The sequence below is a fragment of the Equus quagga genome, chromosome 12, assembly GCF_021613505.1.
Source record: "Equus quagga isolate Etosha38 chromosome 12, UCLA_HA_Equagga_1.0, whole genome shotgun sequence".
In the NCBI taxonomy this organism is placed as follows: Eukaryota; Metazoa; Chordata; class Mammalia; order Perissodactyla; family Equidae; genus Equus; species Equus quagga.
The window spans coordinates 47,310,618-47,333,820 of record NC_060278.1 but is presented as its reverse complement, the minus strand read 5'-3'; the positions used below and the strand labels follow the sequence as shown (position 1 = coordinate 47,333,820).

Sequence of the window (23,203 nt, the reverse complement as noted above, 5' to 3'; positions counted from 1 at the left end):
TGAATATTAACTGCATTAACTTTGTAGCCTGCAACATACTGTTACACAAAACAGCCTACGGGGCCTTATGGATGGCTTGCTTAACAAAAAACACTCCACGGAGAGCTCCACTGCTGGAAAATTGTGTTCCGTCAAAAGGGATACCCTCTCTGCCAACCCTGGCTGGGACCCCCCCAAAAAGAGCCCAGTCTAGGGTATTAATGGTTTCACTCAACTGTCAGAATTTCTCTGACCAGGTGGTACACTTTCTTTTCTAGGTTTTACTGCATGTCATGTCCTCCAAGATTGCTTGAAAAGATGTATATTATAAGGTAAGAATTTTCAGTGTTCTATGTAAATTTTTTAAAAAATCGCCCACCACAAAGGCCACATGTTCATCCTGTTGCAAAACATACCGTCCCCCAAAACAACTTCCTACTGACTATAACAATTCCAGAGAAATCACAGAGAACAATTTTGTTACTGTCTCCAGTTCCCAAAAAAGAATGAATAAAGCTTGAACTCATATAATAAATAGAAGAAATGGTCACCAATCTTCTGCCCAGCGACATGGATCACCTTAGAGACGATCAGCTCACCAAAACCTCCACTGAATCATCTCCTCTCTCCTTACATTCTAGTTCTTTCTTACATGCATTCTTCAGCTCTTAAAAGCCACCCTTATGAAGGGGATTCAGTGTAATTAGAAATCATGTTAAATCTTAGGGCCTGGAACCTTTATTTCTTCATAATGCTGTACACTTAATTGCTCCTGCCAGTTAGCAACACAATTATGTCATCTAGAAATGGAGACAAACAATAGATTTTAGTGCTTAAACAGGAATGGAAAACTACAAGGACAGAGCCACAAACCACAGCATTAAACTAGAATTAAAGCTGTACGTGAAAAGAAAGTTTCACTCCCAGCAATCATCGGCCTATCAAGCAAAACGAAGCTATCCACAGATCAGAGGATAGGCGGAACCTGTCAGGCAAAGCTTGGGTTCCTAGCTTATGGTGGGATTTTATGAAAACCCCAAGCATAAAAATATGACAGGACAAAGCAGACAGATAACAATATGGTACAACACTTGACCTTAAAGAGTGAAATGAATGAAAGATGTCTTCTCTTTCAAGAGTGTCACTTGGACATAACTGTTGTGCCAATTTCTCTAATCTTCATGCCTGTCAAGGTTTTCCAAACTAATGTCTTACTCCCAGAGTTGGGAAAGAGAATAAGCAACCATCAACCGGTATGTATCCCCATTTTCTGGGAATTGTAACAAGCATCACAAAAATTCAAAGGATAAGCATTTGGCCTTGCATTTCCCTCTGGATCCCGTTCCTAGAATTTCTATACAACCTCTGGACCCCTGCCACCTCTATCGGTGCATGTCCCCTTTCTTACAATAATCTATAAAGGGTTACAGACCTTACAGAATGGCATCTTATTTCAGCTTTATGGAAGGAATGAATTCAACCTCCATCACCATTATCACTCCAGAGATCTGGAAGGACTTACAAGATCCACGGAGGAAACAACTAGAGTAAACGTTGCTGGAAGACTCTTGTGCAGAAAACAGAAAGACTAAAAGAATTCACATTGGAGACAGAAACTATACTCATACATGCAGAGAATTGTGGCCAGTAGACACAAGCCCAATACTCCGTTTGAGGACAGACTTATCAAGATTTGATGATTAGTTCAGACGAGGTCCGAGCTTTGCCCGTTTAGCTGAATTTGCAAACCTGTAGAGTCTCTAGTGAAAATAATTCCTCCCAGGAGAGGAGTGAGAGAGATTCCGGGTTGAATTTTGGGTCTTTAGGCACAGCAAATTTCAGGAGTCGGCCATCACTATTTCCCCTCAAATACAGAAGTAGTTTTTGTGACAAAATAAAACTGGCAAAGAATATTTTCCAATTCCTGGAAATTAGCACAAATGCCCAAAAAAAACCCAACATATGTAGTTAATAAGCTTGTGCATAGGCCATATAGCCAACTACATGAGTATATGGCACCAACGCTGGAGTAGAATCTGTTGATGTCTTGGTCTAGTCTCTACCCTGCCTTTCGTTGAATTGAAGATTCTTCACAATAGTTTTCTGGGTCTTGCTCTGAAAAAAATACTAAGTTTGGCACCCCATGCCCCTGCTTGCTGAAATTCAAAGGTTGTACCAAAAACCACTTTGGCCATCCCTATACTTTAATACTGGACTCTCCAGAAAAATACCTTCCTCCCATTTCCTTTTAAATTCAAAAGTAATTGTGCATCACAGAGATCTGAGTTTAAAATGAGTTCTCTATAAAACTCAAAAAAAGAAAAAAAACAGAAGGAGAAGAAATTAATTCTAACCCTTACCTTTGGCACCTTCTAAGACTTTTGGCCCTGACTTACCTGTATAAATAGAAAGAACTAATTTACTACAGAAATGCCCATGGGCGAACATGCACTGGCTAATGAAGTGTTCAGCTTTTGCATGATTAACCAGCTGGTGGGGGTAGTGTAAAAAGCAGAGGGCATAAAATAATAAGAAAAATTGATTAGCAGCCCTCTTTTAAAGTAGTCCATGAAAAATTCCTTTTTTATACTCACTAGCTTGGAAATTGACTTGTAAGGGACGATAAATTTGAATGACTTAACAGGAACCTGAGCAGGCCCCATGGCAGCTGTTTGTGTCTTCAACATTCACTAAAGAGGGATGGTCAGGTAAAAGAAGAAAAGACACCAAACTACTTTCAAAATGACCGACTTACACAACAGGTTCTGCCAGTTGTCATACAGTTAATTTTCTAATATATTGCGAAACGCGTTACATAAAGTTGAAAACTATGACTGGGCTTTGTGTCCATTCAATTTTCTCTCTGGAGCACTCTGCTAGACCACACTTGGCTTTAACTACCGCCAGACCAATTCATTAAGAAAAAAGGGTATAGTCTTGAGCCAGAATATTTATACACTTGACTCAGAAACAATCTATTCTAAGGGACATTTTCCCAAGCTAAATGTGCTACAGGGTTTTCCTATTCATAAAATTCTTTAGCTGGTCTGTAACTCCCTTAAGTGGGCAGAAAAGGAGTCAGGGCCAAAAAAGAAAATGCACACTAACCAAAAAGAAAGACAATGCCTAAGGAAAGGCATGGGTTTAGGCTGCTTGTAAAGCAATGAAACTTCTCTTCCTTCCATTTACTCTGATTACACAACTAATATTTACTCAACTGAGTCCTCCCTCTAGGACAAGGCGGAGGCATTTCCCAGGCAAAAAAAAGAGAACCACCAACGCTCAGTATCCTCGTCACCACGCCTGACTCCAGCCCACAGATCCCACCTTTATCTAGGATGCTGTCTACGTTAAAGAGACAAGAAGATGGTCCAGGAGCAGCGCCCCACAGACACGCATGCGCACATGACGCACGCACGCACATGCACGTATTCTCATCTAAATGTCCGTGATCCAGGTGAGCAAAGCACAGGTCTTCTGTTCTCTCCACTTTTCTCTCTGGCTACAGACAGAACCCCTTTCCCAACCAGACCTCCCACAATTTTCCCACAAATCATAAGTAGGACTTAACATTGAGCTGTGCATAGGATAAACACATCACTATGACCAAAGAATCAACCATTTTCCCGACGACCCCCAGGCAGAGGGTCACTAATGCCAACTTTACATAATTGAGAGACCCCCCCCCCCCCCCCCCCCCCCCCCCCGCCCCCGCCACAGTGGGGTGGGAAGGTCACTGGCAGCTCCAGAGATCTGAGTTCTAGTCTCAGGTCTGCTGCTAAACTAGCTGGGTAACCTTGGGCAAACTGCTTAGCCATTCTGATCCTCAGCTTCCTAATTTACAAAACGAAGGGTTAAATTAGATGATCTCTAAACCACCTTCCAGTTCTAAGATCTTTTCGTTTTTTCTGTGCTCCTTGACAGGTTAATGGACTAGAGAAGAGAGGCTGAACATTTGTCAAATTATACACTAGGAGGAGGCTCCAGAGCTGGGTTGTCCAATATGGTGGCCACTGACCATATGCGGCTACTCAACACTTGACATGTGGCTAATCCGGATTTCAAAGACTTAGTAGCAAAAAACGCAAAATATTTCATTAATAATTTTTATATTGGTTACATTTTGAAATGGTAATATTTACAATATATCGGGTTAGGTAAAACGCATTATTAAAATTAAATTTCCCTGTTTCTTTTAGCTTTTTTGTAATGTGGCTACTAGAAAATTTAAAATTAAAAATGTGACTCACATTATATCCCTGTTGGACAGCAACGTTCTACAGAACTTTGGCATGGGGGCCAAATCTGATCCACAGCCTATTTTTATACACCCTGAAAGCCAAAAAGAGCTTTACATTTTCAAAAGGTTGCTTAGAGAAAAGAGAGAGACTGTGTGTTCTAGAGACTACATGTGGCCAACAAAGGCTAAAATATTTACTATCTTGCCCTTTATAGAGAAAGTTTCCCAACCCCCTCCCCCTTGCTGCTTCTTGCAGAGTTTGGGTGCTATAGAAATCCTCCAGTCTTGAATACTGTGCCAGAAAAATTATTCTTGGAGAGAATTTCCATATTCCTGCCTTTGTCCTAAATGTGGTGGAAAGGATAAGAGAATTCCAGAAGGAGAAGGAAGGGATAGTCCAGAGTCAATGCTGATTTTCCCCCTGTCTAACCATAGTAGCAACAGACTTAGTACATTGCTACCCTACAGAGTTCAGTTTCCCTCTTAAGAGAAAATAGCTGAGTATGAAGAAACTTTCCTAGGGGAAAATCTGACAACTTTAACCTAATATTGTAGCTTTTTTTCTTTTTCCTGGCCAAATTCAGTGTGACCCACCATCCTTGCTGGCCCAGGCCTGAGAGGTTTCCTGGAATTCAAGACTTTCTGAATTTTGCTAAAGTGCCAAAATCAAGACAGTCTTGGGCAAACCAGGATGAGCTGGTCACTTTAAATGTGACCAGTGAAAGCTATGCTGCTGTATTATATGAAGAAGGCACTACTAACCACATATTTTCTAATAGAAATGCCTCTCCTATATACATTGCCTTTTAATTATTGAAAATTAAATTTTCAGTAAGTTCTCCATTGACCATTCAGTTCTTTCATTTTATGATCTTGGATCAAATCCCTTAGCCTCTCTGGGCCTCACTTTTTCCTCTATGAAATATCCAGAGTAGATAATGCATTCTTCCCAGTGACTTCTGTTGGAGAACAAAATAGATTTTAAGAAGCTTTCGGGAAATGAGAATTCTCAGTGTAGGATTCATGTTCAATTCAGGATGACTGGACAACAATCGTCAATAGGATGGAGTTTTTTTAAGTGTTTTACACTGTTCCACACTATAATTGCTTGAACTTGAGAAAAAATAGAACCCAACAAGATCCAATTTCCAAAGAAAAGGACATATAAATGATACTTCGAACCCAGAAGAGTTATATATCCCAGATATATGAACGTAAATGGTGACATTTTATTATCACTTGTTTCATTAGTTTGGGGTGATCGTTTGGAAAATCATGGATGAAATGATAGTACATATCACTTCCACAAGCAGCGAAGACTTTAGAATGGAAGCCCCGCTCTTCCAAATAGCATGGAAATGTTCTCGTTGTCTAGGAGAAGATGGTGTCATTCACTGCATATTAAACACACGCTCTCTATGTTTCATCGGGGATGCTCTATTGTGCGATAATTGGTCCCCATTGTTACATGCACAATTTGGCTGCTCAGAAGTAAAAGTAAAACCTCTTAAATAGCTATCTCCACTGATAGCCTTAGGCATAGCCGGTCCCCTGTGGCCGCATGCCTGCAGCAACCCATGACTAAGGCTTATTGAAGGGAGGGGAAGATGAAGAGGAGGTACACCTGTAATCCTTTATTTATTTAGAAAAGCACCCCCTGAAACCTCATTAGCAATGGCGGAGTGCTGTGTCAAGTCCCCAGCAAGGACTTTGCTCGGAGTACAGCCCGCGAAGGGAGGCAGAGTGGCCCATGGCCAGGACAGAGGGACAACGGTGAAAGAAAAAACAAATCCCTGCTGTGTCGCAGCTCTTCTCCCTCCGGAAGCACCTGCCCTCATTTCTGCAATGCCCAGTTCCAGCTGGTACCCTTGCTCCATCCATCACCCATTCAAAACCCATGAGTCCCAGAGGCCATGCCTCCTCTGAACCGCCACAGCGTGCTCCCAGTCCTGTGAGCTCAGCGAGGCTAGAGCAGAAATGGCCTCTGAAGACTGAAGACATTCCTGTTTCTCCCACATTACTGAAATTCTCCCTTTTCAACTCTGAAATCCTTTTATGTCAAAGTCAGGCTTCGGGTTTTTTTCTTTTGGTTATTGTTTCAACATGTCTTTTTGAAATTTCTTTGTTCCTCTTGGTCTGTCTCAAACCCTGCCATGCCTGACTCTGAAGTTCAGATCGGCCTGGAGGGACTTTGCTCCCCAATTCAGCCTAGTCCTCTGAACCACTGGGGGATCTGGCACTCTCGTAAGCTTCACGCTGGCCACAGAACAATTAAACACATTGTTCTGTTGTCCAGGGTACTGGCATCTGAACCACCGGGACAATCGCTGCTTCCCCTGACACAAAAGCCAACTTTCTCTCACAAAACCTTTTTAACACAGATCAACAAAGATGGGGGCAAGTCGAAAGCACGGAAGCAAGGTGAGACAGCTCAGTCCCTCCCACTCTTCCTTCTTTTCTCCCTTGTGCTCAGAGGCTTGTGAGGACAGAGCAGGAACCAGACTACAGAGCACTGTGGATCACAGCAAGGACGCTGTGTGCTTAACAGTGTTTTCAATAACATGGAGGAGTTGCTGGCAAGCTATCCAAGATGGAACATTTCACCATAAATTAGAGGGTCAAGAACTAGGATTCCTGGGGCTGGCCTGGTGGCGCAACAGTTAAGTGCATACGTTCCACTTTGGCACCCTGGGGTTCACCAGTTCGAATCCTGGGTGCAGACATGGCACCGCTTGGCAAGCCAGGCGTGGTAGGCGTCCCACACATAAAGTAGAGGAAGATGGCATAGATGTTAGCTCAGGACCAGTCTTCCTCAGCAAAAAAAAAAAAAAAAAAAAACTAGGATTCCACATGTTATACGGAAAAGAACACCTTCCCTCTATCTACAAATAACTTTGTTTTTTACGTGTTCAAAGTATTTCAAAAGGTTTTCTAATTCAATACCAAATCCTCCTTGTTAGTGGAGGACAAGGTGGAGCAGGCTGGTCCTGAGTTCACATCACAGCTGTGTGACTTTGGCCGGGTTTCTGAACATGCCTTGGCCTCCATTTCATCATTGTTGAAGTGGGACTAATAATATCTGTCTCATTAAGATTGTGGTGAGAATTAAACAGATGATGTATAGACAGTGTTTAGTACCCCTGAAACTAGTATGATGTTATATGTCAATTATATCTCAATTACAAAAATATTTAGCAAAGTGTAAATGTACTTTTTCAATAATCAATAGGTCTTGTTGTTACTACTAGTCCTAGCGGGTGTATAAGAAGTTGGAACTTGAGCAATGAGGTCAAGGTTACTCAGAATGCCAATGGAGAAGCAGGCCTGTATTCTTAGTAAATTACAGACAGTTCTCTCCATGAGGCCAGCCCCTTCAAAGATCTCTGGCCACAGAAGTGAGATATATATAGAAAAAGAATCACAAGGCCCTGCAATATTTAACAGGATGTTTAGGTTTCATACAAAAGTCAAAAACTCGCTGGAAGTTAAAGCTTTAGAGATTCTGTGAAAAAATTATGAGCTGGAGGGAGAGCTAGTCCAAAGAAATGCTAAAGTACTTCTCAGAGTTTGAAGAAAATCTAGGACTCCCATGTTAGCCCAAGTCACATTAGTGCCTCTGGCCGAAGTCTGTGCCCCATTCATATGAGTATCATACATAATAAGAAACCAGTCAATTGGTCAACATCACGGTCCTTCTTTTCCCAAGCTGGTCCCTACCTCGTTCCTTTTTAGCTCTCCTCAGTCAGGCCCAAGTTGTGAGCTAAGCAGCATCCTTTCTTTGAATCCCGACTGGAAGAAGCTCTCCAAGGTCAAAGCAATCACTTCCAGGCTGCCTGCCTGCGGGTCACAGGCTGCGCTTGCTCTGTAAAAACTGGGTGCAGTATTGTCAAAGGACTCGAGGAGCCTGACTCTGCTCCCTGATGACAAATATTTTGCTTTCCCCTTTATCTCTGGTCTCTTGAGATCCCTCTCGAATACTCAGAAAGGGTAGCTATCTAACATCCCGCCCCTCCACATTTTTTTAAGAAGACTATTTTCACTACTGCACAAGTTTGATATTTTTTCTGATTTAACTAAATCCACCACAAGTTTCCTTTCAAAGCACTTACAGGTTTCATCTTGTCAACCTGTACTTGTTTTCACAAACTTTTGATGTGTTCTCAAATTGTTTGTACCACGGTATGTTCTGTTTCTCCACCATTAATGCAAGCTCCTGCAATTGGAAGACTTTTTTTTCCAACTCTGTCTCAATGTCTCCTGAAGAGTAATATTCTGTAACCAGTCACGGAGTGATCCATGTGACAACATCAACTCTGTCTTAATCTTTGCAGGCTGGACTCCATGGGAAATAAAGATAAACATCACACACTCACACAACACACATACAAAACACATAACATACACAGGAGAGGAGAGGAGAGGGGAGAGAGAGAGATAAATGAGGGATGACAAGAACTAGAAGCTTAATTTTTTTTTTTTCCTTTGGAGTAAGAGTAGCCCTGAGCTATCTGCTGCCAATCCTCCTCTTTTTGCTGAGGAAGATTGGCCCTGAGCTAACATCTGTGCCCATCTTCCTCTACTTGATACGTAGGACATCCGCCACAGCATGGCTTGATAAGCGGTGCATAGGTCTGCACCGGGATCTGAATCAGCGAACCCTGGGCCGCTGAAGCAGAGTGCGTGAACTTAACTGCTACACCACTGGGCTGGCCCCCTAAAAGCTTAATTTTGATGTGTAGTGATATCTCCCGTGGCATACATAATTGCCCTCATATTCCTGGCCTCTGTTTCATCACAACTCTGACACTATATTCTTTTAAAATTTCAGGGGTTGGCCCCATGGCCGAGTGGTTAAGGTCGCATGCTCTGCTTCGGCAGCCCAGGGTTTCGCCGGTTCGAATCCTGGGCCCAGACATGGCATCACTCATCAAGCCACGCTGAGGCAGCATCCCACATGCCACCACTGGAAGGACCCACAACTAAAAATGCACACCTATGTACCAGGGGGCTTTGGAGAAAAAAAGGAAAAATAAAATCTTAAAAAAAAGAAATTTCAGACTGGTGGTCTCAAAATGGGTTATATAAGTGGCAACTGGATAGATCTTTGGACCGCCCATGGCAGATGGCAGGAAGAAGTCACTAGGCTGGTGAAGTCACATTCTGTCTCTTCAGCAGCTTCGCTGAGAAAGTTCTGAAGTCACTGCTTTGTCTCCTGTCTACAGTCCGATGAAGAAGGAAGCTGAGAGGATGCCCGCGTCATCTTGACACTCGTCCGCCACAGAGAAGAAAACATCCCCTTTTCCTTCCTTTCCACATTCACTTGCTTTTGAACTGGAATTTTATCCTTCTTTTCAGATTATTCATCTTCTTACTTTGAGATTTAATAAGTAAAACTGTTGCTTCAGTTCAACTTTTTTTTTTTTAAAGATTTTTTTAATTTTCTTCCTTTTTCTCCCCAAACCCCCCCAGGTCATAGTTGTATTTTCTTCGTTGTGGGTCCTTCTAGTTGTGGCATGTGGGATGCTGCCTCAGCGTGGTTTGATGAGCAGTGCCATGTCCGTGCCCAGGATTCGAACCAACGAAACACTGGGCCGCCTGCAGCGGAGCGCGTGAACTTAACCACTTGGCCACGGGGGCAGCCCCTTCAGTTCAACTTTTATGGCAGTAAGTTAGCAATCAGACTAATTTTTTCTTTTCTCACTGATGTGGGTTTGAGTTTTGAAGTATTTTGGGATTTTTCTATCAACAGTTAAATTGTTTTGTCTCCTGTGAAATATCTTTGCAATGCTGGTATACCTTTAACCTTCCAAAAAGCCTGAGATGGTTTGTTTGGATTATGAGAAAACTGTGAATTAGGGAAGTTAGGTAATTTGTCCAAGGTAGAACGCTGCCAGCGGGTAATTAGGTTGAATGATTCCAACCAACCTAATTTGACTTCAAACCCGACTCCCTGTAGCTGTGCTAGGTACACAGTGGTACTCAATAGATGTTGACCCTGTTGGCCCTACTCCACTCAACCCAAAGCGAGGCTCAGAAATTGGCTAGGCTTGAAGGAAAGACATACCAGATCAATTACTTCAACATAGAGCATGCTGAGTTTTATTGGTAGCTTCTGGCAATACATCCCATAGCCCTATCAAATATTCAGCCCCTCTCCTCCACACTGGGCACCCTCAACAGCTAGGGTGGTCTCCTATATTAGTCCATACCCTCCCCCTCAATCTTGGCTTAAAACTCTATCCAGAGTGGGTACTCAGTAAAAGCCTGAAAAATAGTCTCATCTTTTTTATTAAAAAAATGAAATCACAGAGACCCAGGGATCTCTCGCTAAGAGGCCCCGTAGTCAGAAACACTGAAAAAAGATCATAGCTGACACCACAGTTGGTGAAAATAACAGCCTGCAAGCTGTGCCAAAAGCCCTTTTTCCTCATTTAATCCCCCCATCACTCTTCTGATACAAGACAGCAAATGCATTAAATCCTTTAAACATTCATTGCAGGTTGGTAGAAAGGTAGCGCATTTCAGGAGTTGAAAGAATGTCTATATACATACTCACCCACATAAGCACACATCCATCCATATAGAATACAGTACATAATTTTAAAAGGAACACACTCAGTAGAGACTTAAAATAGTCACTTCATCTAATTGATCCCATGTATGACAGTAAAGAAGCTAGCTAGATCCAGATTAGATTTGAAAAGTAAATTTTCCATCTTTTCCTTCTCCGGATAAATCAGTTTCCACAACAAGCTCTGTATACATAGTTTTTGTTTATTGTTTCTACTTCGTTTCCTCTCTGGAACATTAAGTGGTCTTGGATATTAGAGAGTCAACAGGCATCTGACTGTCACCCTACCAGCTGGCAGACTCAAGTGTCAGTTAAAGCCAACACCTGCTTCGTTTCCCACAGAATCTCCAGTTTAATTAGAATTAGATATTGGTCTGTGAGCATGTGCTCTAATTTTACTTCTTATTTTCAGTCTTGCTTTGGCATGCGATATTTCCTTTACATTCTTTGAAAGGAATAACCAGGCTTCTCCTAAAATATCATGACCGTTGTATTCAAAGCAACGCACTATAGGTTCTCAAACAGATAGATGTTCTATGATCTGGAATCATGGAGAACCAGGTTAGACTTCTATCCTTCAACTGCTGTCCTCATTTGATGCTGCCTCATAGCATCCCATTTCAGTCTGAAAGAAACCATCATTTCCACAGGTGGGCTCATTCTAACCATAGATATGTATTTCTACTTTGATAAAATGTAGAATTATTTATATGATGGATAACTCTCCATTTGTTTTTCTTGAATCACTCAGCTATACATTATGCTGAATGACATATAAATATAGAAATTATGGAAATAGAGAAAGCATTTTATCTAATGCAGATCCTGAATTGCTAAAATTAGTCACTAAAATTTCTCTCTAGGGTGTCATTTTAAATCGAACCATGTCCCAAAGAACAACTGACCACCGATTTCTTTGATTCCCAAGAAAGGAGAGCTCTGCAGCGTGACGAAGGCCAGAACATTTGCTGGAGAGGCTTGTGGCACTCACCCAAGAGGAAGTAAAGAAAAAACTTGCACACACACACGAGCAAACACACATGCGTGCACAAGCATGCACACACACAGGCACACTGCAGACATCCACCAGCAGTAAGAGAATACACTAATAGAGGGACTCCACCCCCCCACCCCCCATTCTCCGTGCCACCACAGGCCCATTCTAAAACAGCAAACATACAGGATTGGTGCAGGTGTTTGTAAACAAGTATGTTTGGAGATGTTTCTAATTATAAGCTGTCACAGCTAAAATTAGAAACCCGATCTGTTCACTTTTTTGAAAAAGCTTTCCAAAAGGGTTTATTTAAATGAGAGCAGCCAGTAAGCTTTGATTTGGCAAGGAGCAATGAGCTCTGGTGACATAGCCAGGGAACTGCTGTTTGTCAGCTTTTCCACTGTACCATGAGAGACGCTTCCTGATTCCTAGTGAAGAAAGCCACAATTTCCATCCATTGTCATAGTATGATACCGCCTTCTCTGGAATGGGATATTAGTTACCCCATTATTCAATGGCCTGATGTCTCCCCTGTATCCTCAAAAATACACTCTCATAAATCCTTATTTCTCCTTTTGCTCCCAGCTCCAGTTCAAATTTAATGTCAAACATTAAACATTTTTTGGTGTTCACAAAAAACAACAACAAGAAAAACACTCCATGATAGCCTTATACTAGATGCTCAAGCCCCAACATCCATTAGGAAATTCAGCAAAGAAGACAAACTTTATATATCTATGGGGCGATCATACCACATTCCAATCCTAGACACAGCAAAGTGAGCGCCCTCACCGATCGTGGCTAAATTGGGCCACAAAGATGCTTTCCATAAATGGAAAGGAGGAAGCTGGGTTCAGTTACAGAGAGGAAGCCTCTCTCTCCCATTTACACAAACAATATAAAATCAGCAGACTCAACCTGAAAACTTTGTGTCATTTTCAAAACCTATCAATAATAAATGAGTATTGCACCAGTTAGGTCTCATTAACCAAAATTCTCTGTCATACTTCCGGAAATGAAACACATCATTGCTGACCCTTTTCAGTCTTACGATAGCCAAAAACGAATCTTGTGTCAATAGTGCTCCTCAATACTTTTATTCAAGAGCCATTATCTTAACCCAGAGTTTTAAATTTAGCTATTTTTATTCTTATTTTCATTACTCTCATATCGAGCCAGCTTCTCAGGATAAGAGGCAGAAGAATAAAGTTTATCTGCATCCACATCCTGGCTCTTAAGAACACATATAGACAGTAATTTAAGTCACATTTCTAAAGACAAACTGCTAAAGCTCTTTATATAGATTGTGCCCATACAACAAAACGAAAACTGAGAACTCAAAATGGAGCGCTAAAGATCAATTATCTAGGGTTACAGAAAACAGACATAACTGTCTTTCCTGGATATTCGCCCACCTGCATATTAGCAACAGCTTCAATCTCCTCCCTTCTGTATATCAGCAACCAGAATTCTGAACAAAAGGAAAAAAACTGCCAGATTTTAATTTCACCTTTCTTTCCCCAGTTTCTAGAAAAATATCAATAGCATTAAAATAGCTAAAGGCAAGAAAAAGGGAAAAAATAACCAAAAAAGGAAAAAGAAAACCCAATGGATCCTTTGACTATTGTACCCTAGATAATCTGTCTTTAAATAACCAAGATGGGCCCATGGCTGAGTGGTTAAGTTTGCGCACTCCGCTTTGGTAGCCTGGGATTTTGCTGGTTTGGATCCCGGGCACGGACATGGCACTGCTCATCAGGCCATTCTGAGGTGGCGTCCCACATAGCACAACCAGAAGGACCTACAACTAGAATATACAACTATGTACTGGGGGGCTTTGGGGAGAAAAAAAGAGAGAGAGAAGATTGGCAACAGATGTTAGCTCAGGTGCCAATCTTAGAAAAGTTAAAAAAAAATCAAGACTTAGTGAATTCTCTAAGAAAGCAATAATCACCTCTCAAGTTTTCTGAACTAGGTAGCGGACCTTGAAATGCAGCCCACAGCGGTTCCTTCCCCTCTGCAGGATGGCCAAGAGATCCCTCTGAAATGACTCTGCCCACCACCCTCTCTTTTGGCTACATGGGAATCCCTGCCCAGATTGGCCCCTGTGATTAGCCACTTCTCTGTTAGCCCTCTAATGCCCCAGGCTCTCGCTTACCTAACTTTCTCAACCACGGGGCCCCTCCCACAGTCTGCACGAACTCACTCTTATTCATTAACTACAGGACTGTCCTAGAAAGATCCATGGAATGACACACTTCCATCCTACTCCAAGTTCATTCTATAAAAGTTAATGTGGAATTTCCCTTCCCTTGCTGGAAATCTTTAATCTGTCTCTTACTGGTTCCTAACGTAATCCACACACTAACTATTCCAAACCCAACCCATCCACCTCCCATCTCTATGCTGACTCCCACCTCATATGAGACGGAAGGTGCAAAAGAGCTTCAGCTAACTTATGAAGACGCACGCCATCATTGACTATCATTGACACATAAAATCCCAGTCCATTTTCATATTTTCTGAGTGGCACTTTTTTTTAAAAAACCCAGCTCCACAGGAAAATGGACTTCCTGCTGAAAGCCTCAGCAAAAACAGCCACTAGAATAATTCACTGGTACTGGGTTATTAAAACCCCTGACAGGTATTACTTAAGATGTTAGAAAATTATTCAGGCACATGTGTACACATATATCTACCTTTTGCGCCCATGCGCTCACACACGCACATTCACAATTTTAGTAAGTACTCATTAAGCTATCTGAGATATTAAAACTAATCACGGCCGTTTTCCTTTAATGTTATCCTCAGCATAAAGAGAAATGAGCCCATTGTCATTTATTTCAAAATCATTCTTTATAAAAAATAGCTAATCTCCAGAAGCACACCTGGTTTATTGAAGTGAATACAAAGATACAGCATATAGCCTTAATGTGCTCAGCTGGGAAAATATATTTTTTTAAATGAGCATTTGTTAGGGCTTTATTTGCAAATGCAAAACTATCCAAGGCACTCTTTGTGCATGTAGGGATTTTTCATTTCAAAAACCACATTAATATACGAGAATTCACATCAAACACTAACAGCAGCGAAGAAAATTAACCCCTGCAGGACTGGAAAACCAAAAAAACCGTAATACCAAGTTACTGGAAGTTCAAAACCCAGGAAACTATTGGCAGAACCCTGAAGAGCATCCGATAGAAATTTTTAATATAACATGGTTCCAACCAAACCTCCGGACTCGTATATCTAAAGTGAAAATATCTACAAAGTTGACGCAGGTATTCAAAGTGGCAGAAAAGGGAGAATTGCTAGGTAAAATGTTAGAAAGAAAAGATCACCCATTAACTATACTTGGGAACTTCCAAGGGAAGATACTGAAATAATGAAAGCTTCCCTAATCTTCTGAGATGGCGGGTCTCCATGAGGAGGCACGAGGCTGCTCCAGTTGCCAAGGATGGGCTATTGGAAAGCTTTCGCAGCAAGGCCATGTGGGAAGGAGCGTGTGGCTCTTGGCCATGTTAGCCGGGTGTTTCCTAGATACCATGGCAGGTGTCATTTTTTTCCATTTGATCAGGGAATGTAATACATCTTCAAAACAATTTTCACCCAACTGGTCAGGGATGTTACAATCCAATGCTGAAAGAACCCCTTTGCCACTTTCCCTCAGACATACATTCATTCTCCTATGCAGCTACATTTCTTTTGGAATATGTAATTTTCCCACAAAAGTCTTTGGTTTGTTCGCTTCTTCCATTTTGTTTTAGTATTTAAAAATAAAACCAAAATATACAGTTAGGATATATTGAGATGCCTTTCTATTAGGGATCTGATGAATAATAAAATAATTCTGCTAAATGACAAGATGAACGCCACAAGAACAAGTAGGAATGCATTTCCAGTGTTGAAAAGGATAATGTCTATGGATGTGACCTGAGAGGGTTAAGGCTGCCTTCAGTAAAAGGAATTATGTCAAGAACCATTGACATCCCATGCCGTGCATTCCTTTGCAAATCAAACCTAAAATTAATGCCCACTTTTTCCACTTATATCCCAAATGGGTACTAGCATAAAAACAAGAGACATTTTTTTAACTTTTAATTTTATATCCGCATAGCTCTAGCACTGTATCTTATACAAAAAAGATGATCATAAATAGGTATTGAATTGACTGAATGAATCAACTTGCTGGCGTTAGATCCTAGTCAAGGACACCCAAATGACGTTACTCACTCTTTGGCTTAAAACCCTTCAATGGCTCTCCATTGCCTACCTTAAGATAAAGTCCAAACATCTTCTAGCTATTTAGCTCCTACCTACACTTCTAGCTTCATCACTCATCAATATTTTTGCAAGTATTTAGGAAATACAGTAATAACAGAAATAAAATTGACTTTTGAGAGTAAAATCTTAAAAGGAACACAGAATGGGATCAGAATACAGATACGCAACATCATTGGGAAGAGACAAAATTATTCCCTAGTTGGAAGGATTTGCTGTGAACTGATTCAATATGTAAATATAGGTCAGTACAGGCTGGGTCCTTCAGAAGAAGGGGCAGAGCTGCAAACCATGGATGTGCTATGAGGGAGGGAATATTAACCAACAGACTTATTTATCATCGGGTCTCATTGGTAAGCCCTGGCTACTGTGAGATAGTTGCATCAAACTATTTATCATTTGATTAATCTAGTTATCACTCTTCTAATTTCATAGTCACCAATCACCCTTATGATTAGGATATGATTTCCTACAGCAACATCCATTTTTGAGCTATAAATCTGTACATCTTACTGATTACTAGGTATCTCTACTTGTATGTCTCACAAGAACTTCAAACATAGCATGTCCAAAAGTGGACTAGTCGCCCTGAACAATTCTTTTTCCAGTGTTCTGTGTCTTAGCAAATGGCATCGCCATCTATCCATGCAAATCAGAAACCTGAGATCCTCACATGCAATCGAGTCACCTTATTTAATCAAGCACCAAGGACTGTCAATCCTACCATCTAGATATTTTTCTAATCCATTAATTTCTCTCAATCCCCATTGTCATCACCCAAATCCAAGTTACTAATAGCTCTCTTAGCTGACTTCATTCCCTCTTTTTAATAGGGAGAATATTTTGGAAATATTAAATTGATGTATTAAATCATAATCCTTTGCACCTATCCATTTCCACAGCTGAGCCATGAGGATTATTGTCCCTATGGAGGGAGTAGATGGGAGTGACCAAGAAAAAAGAACACAGTGCTCAGGTTTGAGACTCAAAGCTTGACCTCTGTAGCTGGACAGAAGCCTCAAAGCCAAGCTATGCAGAGAGCAAGAAAGAGAGTTCTCAATTCCATAGTAAGATCTTTGGCTTTTAGACTGGATTTTAGTGTTTGACTATAGGCCAAAAGGGAGAGGGAACACAAAATGGGACTAGAGAAAAGAACTAGCCCACCTTTCCAGCCCCGGGTGTCAGGGGAGAAAGAAGATAGGTAGAGATAGCAGCAACAGACCATGAAATTTGTGTCTTGACTCATTTCTCTGGAGTGGAGTGCTGGTGAAGGTAGGCACCTAAAGAGTTTTTCTCCACTCCCTGTTTGGGACCATCTTACCGGGTGCCCCCCAACTCCAACCTGGAGCAACTCAGCACAGTGAAGGTGGGGTAACATGGAGAGGTGGAAAGAAAGACTGAGTCTAGCTCCCTAGTTGCTCCCTTGGCCTTAGTGTAGTAAAGAAGGATGCAGAAGGTCCTGTGTGCCCACTAGGGGCCAGGGCTGGGAGGCAGTCGGTACCATACTAGAGTCCGGGGGAACACAGGGCCAGACTCCAGGCAGTCACGATGCAACAAGTCCAGAGGGCTCAAGTGCAAATGAGGCAGCAAAGAGGAGCCCAGGTTCTAACTAAAACAGAACAGAGAGTGAGTTCATCTGGCATAGAGTTCAGCAGCAAATGGATGCAGGGCAGCAGGGACCAGGTGGACAGTGAAGTACCATTCCTGCAGAGGGCAGTAGTGAGACCCAGAGAGCCAACCACAGACTCATATGCAGACACTAGGTCCCCCACCACCACCCCAATGCCTCAAGCATAGGTAGCTCTCCCATTCCAGTAGCGCCATCTTGGGGAGGAGACCGGGTGGAGAACTCTGAGCAGTTACCTGAATGGGACCATTTTGAATGAAAGGAAATGATTTAAAACTGGAGGAGACTAGGCTGTAATGCATTTCCCTGCTACTCACTGGAGTAGAAACTTAGAGTGTGAGTAAACTTTCAGTCCTGCAACATACCCCAGCCCTCCTCCTATCGGCTCTCAACTTGTAGCCAGAGTGGTGTTTTGGCAATGCATACCTAATTATATCATATTGATTCTGAAGACTCTTCTTAGGTTTTCCTTTGCCCATTGGATAGTGATCAAAATTGTTAATGTGGCCAATAAGCCCTTCAGAGCAGGCCCTCCAATGCTCTCCACCACCACCACCTCCTGCTTCATCTAGGTCCTCTCTCACTTTAGTGCACTATTCTCCAGTCACAATGGTCTTCAGAGTTCCTTGAACTTTCATTTCCCCAGCCCAGAATATTACCACTCAAGGTCCTCCCTCACTTCAAATTCTAGTCATCATCTAAGTCAGAACTTAGCTATTTCTTCCTCAGGCAAGTTTTCTCTGACTAGAATTTTTATAGATGGGAAATTCTAGGATTACTCAAAAAACTAATTTCCTCATTGCAGGAATTCTCAGAGCCTTTACTATGCTCTTGTGAATCTCCAAGAAGCAGGATGAAGTGTGCACAGTTTCGTAAACCTATCTACCTGGAACACTTCTCTCCACCTCACAGAACTAGTACCTGCAAGAAATCACCTGGTAAATGCTAACATGAGATTCACAGAACCAAGAATCATGTCTCTTTGAAGATAAAAGAATAACTAAAGTTAGTAAGGCTTCTTGAAGAAGAGAAGTAATAACTCTTACCGTGGTGGGAAAATCCCCATGTGGAATTTCTTTGGAGGAGCTGATAAGGTGGTAACACAGCAGAGGAGAGAAAAGGAAAGAATAATTGGTGTGTCCATCAGCCATGTCAAGAAGATCTGCAGACGCGTTAAGGGGTTTGCCCCATGTTGGGCGCTCATGCTCTCCCCACTGCCCAGCGCCTTCCACCCAATTCCTAAGCCCATGGCTGCAGCCTGAGCCTCAAGCACCTTCTTCCCACACCACAGGCTGCACTGGAGTTTGTTCCAATCCAGGGAGACCAGCCAGTGCCACTCGTGAGAAATCAACAGCAGCTATTCTGGTAGCCAGAAGACAGAGGTCACAAGAAAAGAAAGTGAGTCAGAATGGGGCAGAAAGAGAAGTGGAATCAGGTCTTCTCCTCTTCCACTTGGGAAGACGATACAGAACAGAAAAGGTCTTCTCTCCTTCCCATTTGGGAAGACTACATGCTCTGGGAAAGAGGTGGCTTCATTTTGGATTAGGAAAGTAAGTAAATCTAAAAAGCACAGCAGAAATGTGAGAAAACTTCCCATCAGAAGATTTATGGCATTCTCCACATAGAGCAAACTTCACTGTAAGTCAGATGCGCTTGAACCCCATTCAAAGGAATTTAATAACTGAGATGTCAAAGAACCTTATTAGAAGGCAATCTTACCTAGGTGATCCTCTGACCTGGACCCCGAGAATCATCTCCAGTGATGTGCCAAGAAATCTGAGCCAGGGGGGTGAAAAAGAACTTCTGGCAACAGAGCTTTAATAAATGGATTCTTTGGCCCAGGGAAGTTGCTGAAGTAGTAAAATTACATGCAGACCAACAGAAATTAGGTTAGCACGAGAAAGATCTTGATAAAATATAGCAGCTTCCCCAGAAAAACTACATTATTTTCTATGAGATGGGATAGACCACATAACCCGTGCAACTTTATCACCTGAGGTCATAGGTCGTTTTGGGGACAACTCAAGTTTGAATAATAGAGTGGCCAGACATTCTGCATGTGAATGATTCCTCATCTGGAGGCTGCTGGCAGGAAAGCTGAGCATCTCCTCCTGTTCAAAAGAAACTCCACAGAGACGCAGGTGATTGTGTATCAGTGGAGGAAATGCCAACCTCCAATAACCAATACTCTCAGGATGACCTTCTGGTTGGAGGAGCAGGATCTTCAGGGCAGGAGGAGGAGGGCCAGGCTATCCATTGCCCGAAGCCAGATGGGGATCAATTATTCACATCTCCTCCTCTGTACTGCCTTTCCCTCAACTTGCTTGTTTATAAATGGTCACAGCCAATGGGACTCCCACCAAAATAAAGCACTCACTAAACCAATAATCAGGAAATCTGGGGATAGTCCTGGCCTAACGCTCTGCATCACTAAGACTTGTGTCTGCGTCTGTTACTAGAAGACCTTTCTAGAGCTCCAAATGATAAAAATAGCGTCATTTAAAATGACTGCTCCAGCCAAGGAGCATTGCTTTGGCCATCGGGTTAGAAATAGCCAGGTGTGAGAAAGAATTAGTGACTAGAACAGACTCCAAGGTAGAAAGAGAAATTTTTTTAAGATGTGCATATAGGCTGACAACGGGGAAAATGAAATTACGGAAGAAAGGTTTTGTGAAGACTTTTTTCCTCCTTCTTTCACATCCAGGATCTAAGAACTATGCACTGGCCAAGAAGCTGAAGTCAGCAGTTCCATGTCCTCAGGTGGTTCTGAGACAAGAGAGAAAGAGTAGATAATGGCGGGGGGGCGGGGGGGGGGCATGGATACACAGGACTGGGTCACTTGATAATTCTTGGCTTGAACCTACAAGGGTTTCCCTTCAGGTATTATCCTGAAGAAAGCTCCAGGCAACCTTAGGCTGATTTCTTCACTTGTCACTTCTAAAAGGTGAATCCGTTCATGCTCACAGTAGCTGACGCTGTGCTAACTGTTCAAGTTCACACGCACCTTCTAATTATAAGAAACAGGCTACTTGGGCTTCTCCAGGCAAAAGCTGAGAGGAGGCCAACATTATTTTTGCTGTTTCTGCAATATCTAAATAATTTTCCATCTGCTAAAGCTTCAAATTAAAAGGGCAATGATTATGAGTCAACGCATGCACACTGGCATGCACCATCCTTTACTTAGGTTTCTGGAAGAGTCACCGTGCCGTTTTCTGTATTAAAGAGGTGAGTGAGAAACGAGCCATATGGAATAAGAGTTGGCCTGAGAAACAGGATAGCTGGGTTACGTACCGACGTGTTTTTCAACAGCTGAGTGGTATTATGCAAAAGCAACTTAACCCGTCAGGAGTCCTATTTCCCGTTTATAAAATACTCAAAAGTTCTGTGAAAATAACAATGGCAAGAGCAGGGAATGCATTTTGAATAAAGTACCACATTAGAATTTCAAGGTGTACAGGAAGACATACTAAGAATATAAAATGGAAATCGACCTTGCATTTTGAAATTGAATTTTAAAACTATGAAGAAAGTGTTTATACAATACAACGTTTGAAGAAGTGCCACAGAATGAACTGGGGTGATTTAAAACAGATCGACTGTAAGACTTGGTACAGAAAATGATCTGCCTATATCTGAAGGCACAATGGGCAACCCTGAAACAAATGCTGGGCCAAGTTTCATAGTGACCAAACACATCAGCATGAAAGGAATCTCCATCTGTAAATTATTCCAAGTGATTTCCTTGTTACAACATGAATAACAACTATATATTACATTCATGCTGGAATGTTACTCTGTCTCATTCCCTATCTTTCTAGAATGATCTAAGAGATCTATGTGTTCAAAACCAGGTGTTTAATAATAGCTCTGACAAAATACCCAAGAGTCCTTCAAACAGACCCAAAGCTCCCCTTGACTTAGCTGAAGGCTTCTAGGCTTACTAATGGGCAACTGTTAGTCAATGACCAATAAGGACTTTCAGAAGAGGAGAGTTTATACCTTCTTATTGGGGTGGGAGATAATAAGGACTGTAATGTGGTTGCTGGCAATAGTTAACAACTGCAAGACATTCCTTAAATGGTTTCTCAGGGGCAATCTGGGGCAGTTGGTTAAGGAATCTCGTGTCGTCCAGCCAGAGTCCATGAACTAATCACCCTTAATTACTAAGAGGGCTCTTGCATATTATGGGAGTTCTGATGAAAATAAATAGGCCACAGGGAGATGAACATGGAGAGTAAGAGGTATTTTTCTTTCATCTTCCTTCCTTCATTCTTCCTTAATCATATCAAAATTACATAGCTTAGTGGTTGCCCAAAAAACCCCTTAAAATAGAAAAATGGTGTCAATCTTTTTCTAGCCACTAGACATCTATTGAATTATTCAAGAATAAATATTAAAACAAAAATTTTTATAGTGCTCCCAAAATCATTTCTTTTGTCCCAAACAATTTGAGTGGCATGACAAATAAATTAATGGTCTTGTTCCTAAAATACGGTGGTTGTTTTGTTTTGGTTTTTGACTCTGATAGCACAGAAGAAGAGTCCCTTTGTGTTCTTTCAAGAGCTACCAAAGGGCTGACTACAGTCATGGTTATTATCACCAGACGTTGGGGCAACATGGTAAGGAGGGGCTGGCATATTTTTCCAGGAGTAAGGGCATTTAGAAACTCCATGGTGGGTCCCAATGCCACAAAGGCTCTTGTGTATGGCACTGCTTTACAAGAAGGCTCAGCCAATTCCTCAACAGCTGTGAAGCTGTCGGCCGTGGCATTCTTAGCAAAGCTGGGCGGCTGCTCACTGCTGACATGTTCAGTTTTGAGTTCTGAAAAAAAAAATAAAAACCCTCACTGGAATGTTGAGCTAGGCAAAGATAGCAGATGCCCAAAATGAAAAAGCCCATCATACATCAGGTGCTTAGGAACCTTCTGGAAACTACCGAAAAAACATGAGTATTTTTCTACTAAGTTTGCACTTCACCATTTCAGATGCTTTTCATTGAAATCCCTCAACTTCCCCCTCCTGGATCTTGACAGCCAGACTAGAGACGATCCAATAGGCTATCGATCATATTCTCTTCTAAAGGTCACACTGGGGGGAGCATAAATGCCAGACAAACCACACACTTCTCTAAGGAAGATGCACATTTCATTTACTTTCCTATTTAACCTCCTACAGGCTTTTAGCAAGACACAGAAATGTCCATGGGAGGTATGACGCCATAATTGTGATCATTTTCTGAGGTTTTCTCAATTCAGGGCTCAAAGACAGTTCTACTCAAAAGAAAGAACTAAACTCATGTGGCAAGCTTATCAACAGCACCCTTTGATATCTTCTAATAGAATAAAAACAGTCTCCTTCAGGGGCTGGCCCGGTGGTGTAGTGGTTAAGTTCGCTCACTCCGCTTTGGCGGCCCAGGGTTTGCAGGTTTGGATCCCAGGCACAGACCTACACACTGCTCATCAAGCCATGCTGTGGTGGTGTTCCATATACAAAGTAGAGGAAGACTAGCATG

At 41.9% G+C, this 23,203-nt stretch overlaps 1 protein-coding gene across 14 annotated transcripts in view; it reads right to left on the bottom strand.

The window, feature by feature from the left end:
* Positions 1-23,203, bottom strand: part of ESRRG (estrogen related receptor gamma) — a 599,908-nt gene that overhangs the window by 497,095 nt on the left and 79,610 nt on the right. Inside the window, exon 3 of one of the 14 annotated variants that reach the window (XM_046680133.1) lies at positions 4,230-4,311. The exons of the other annotated variants lie outside the window; for them this stretch is intronic. Coding sequence (XP_046536089.1) covers positions 4,230-4,273 — 44 coding nt within the window. The 5' untranslated portion in view covers positions 4,274-4,311. The remainder of the gene's footprint in view (positions 1-4,229; positions 4,312-23,203) is intronic. 14 annotated transcript variants of the gene reach the window in all.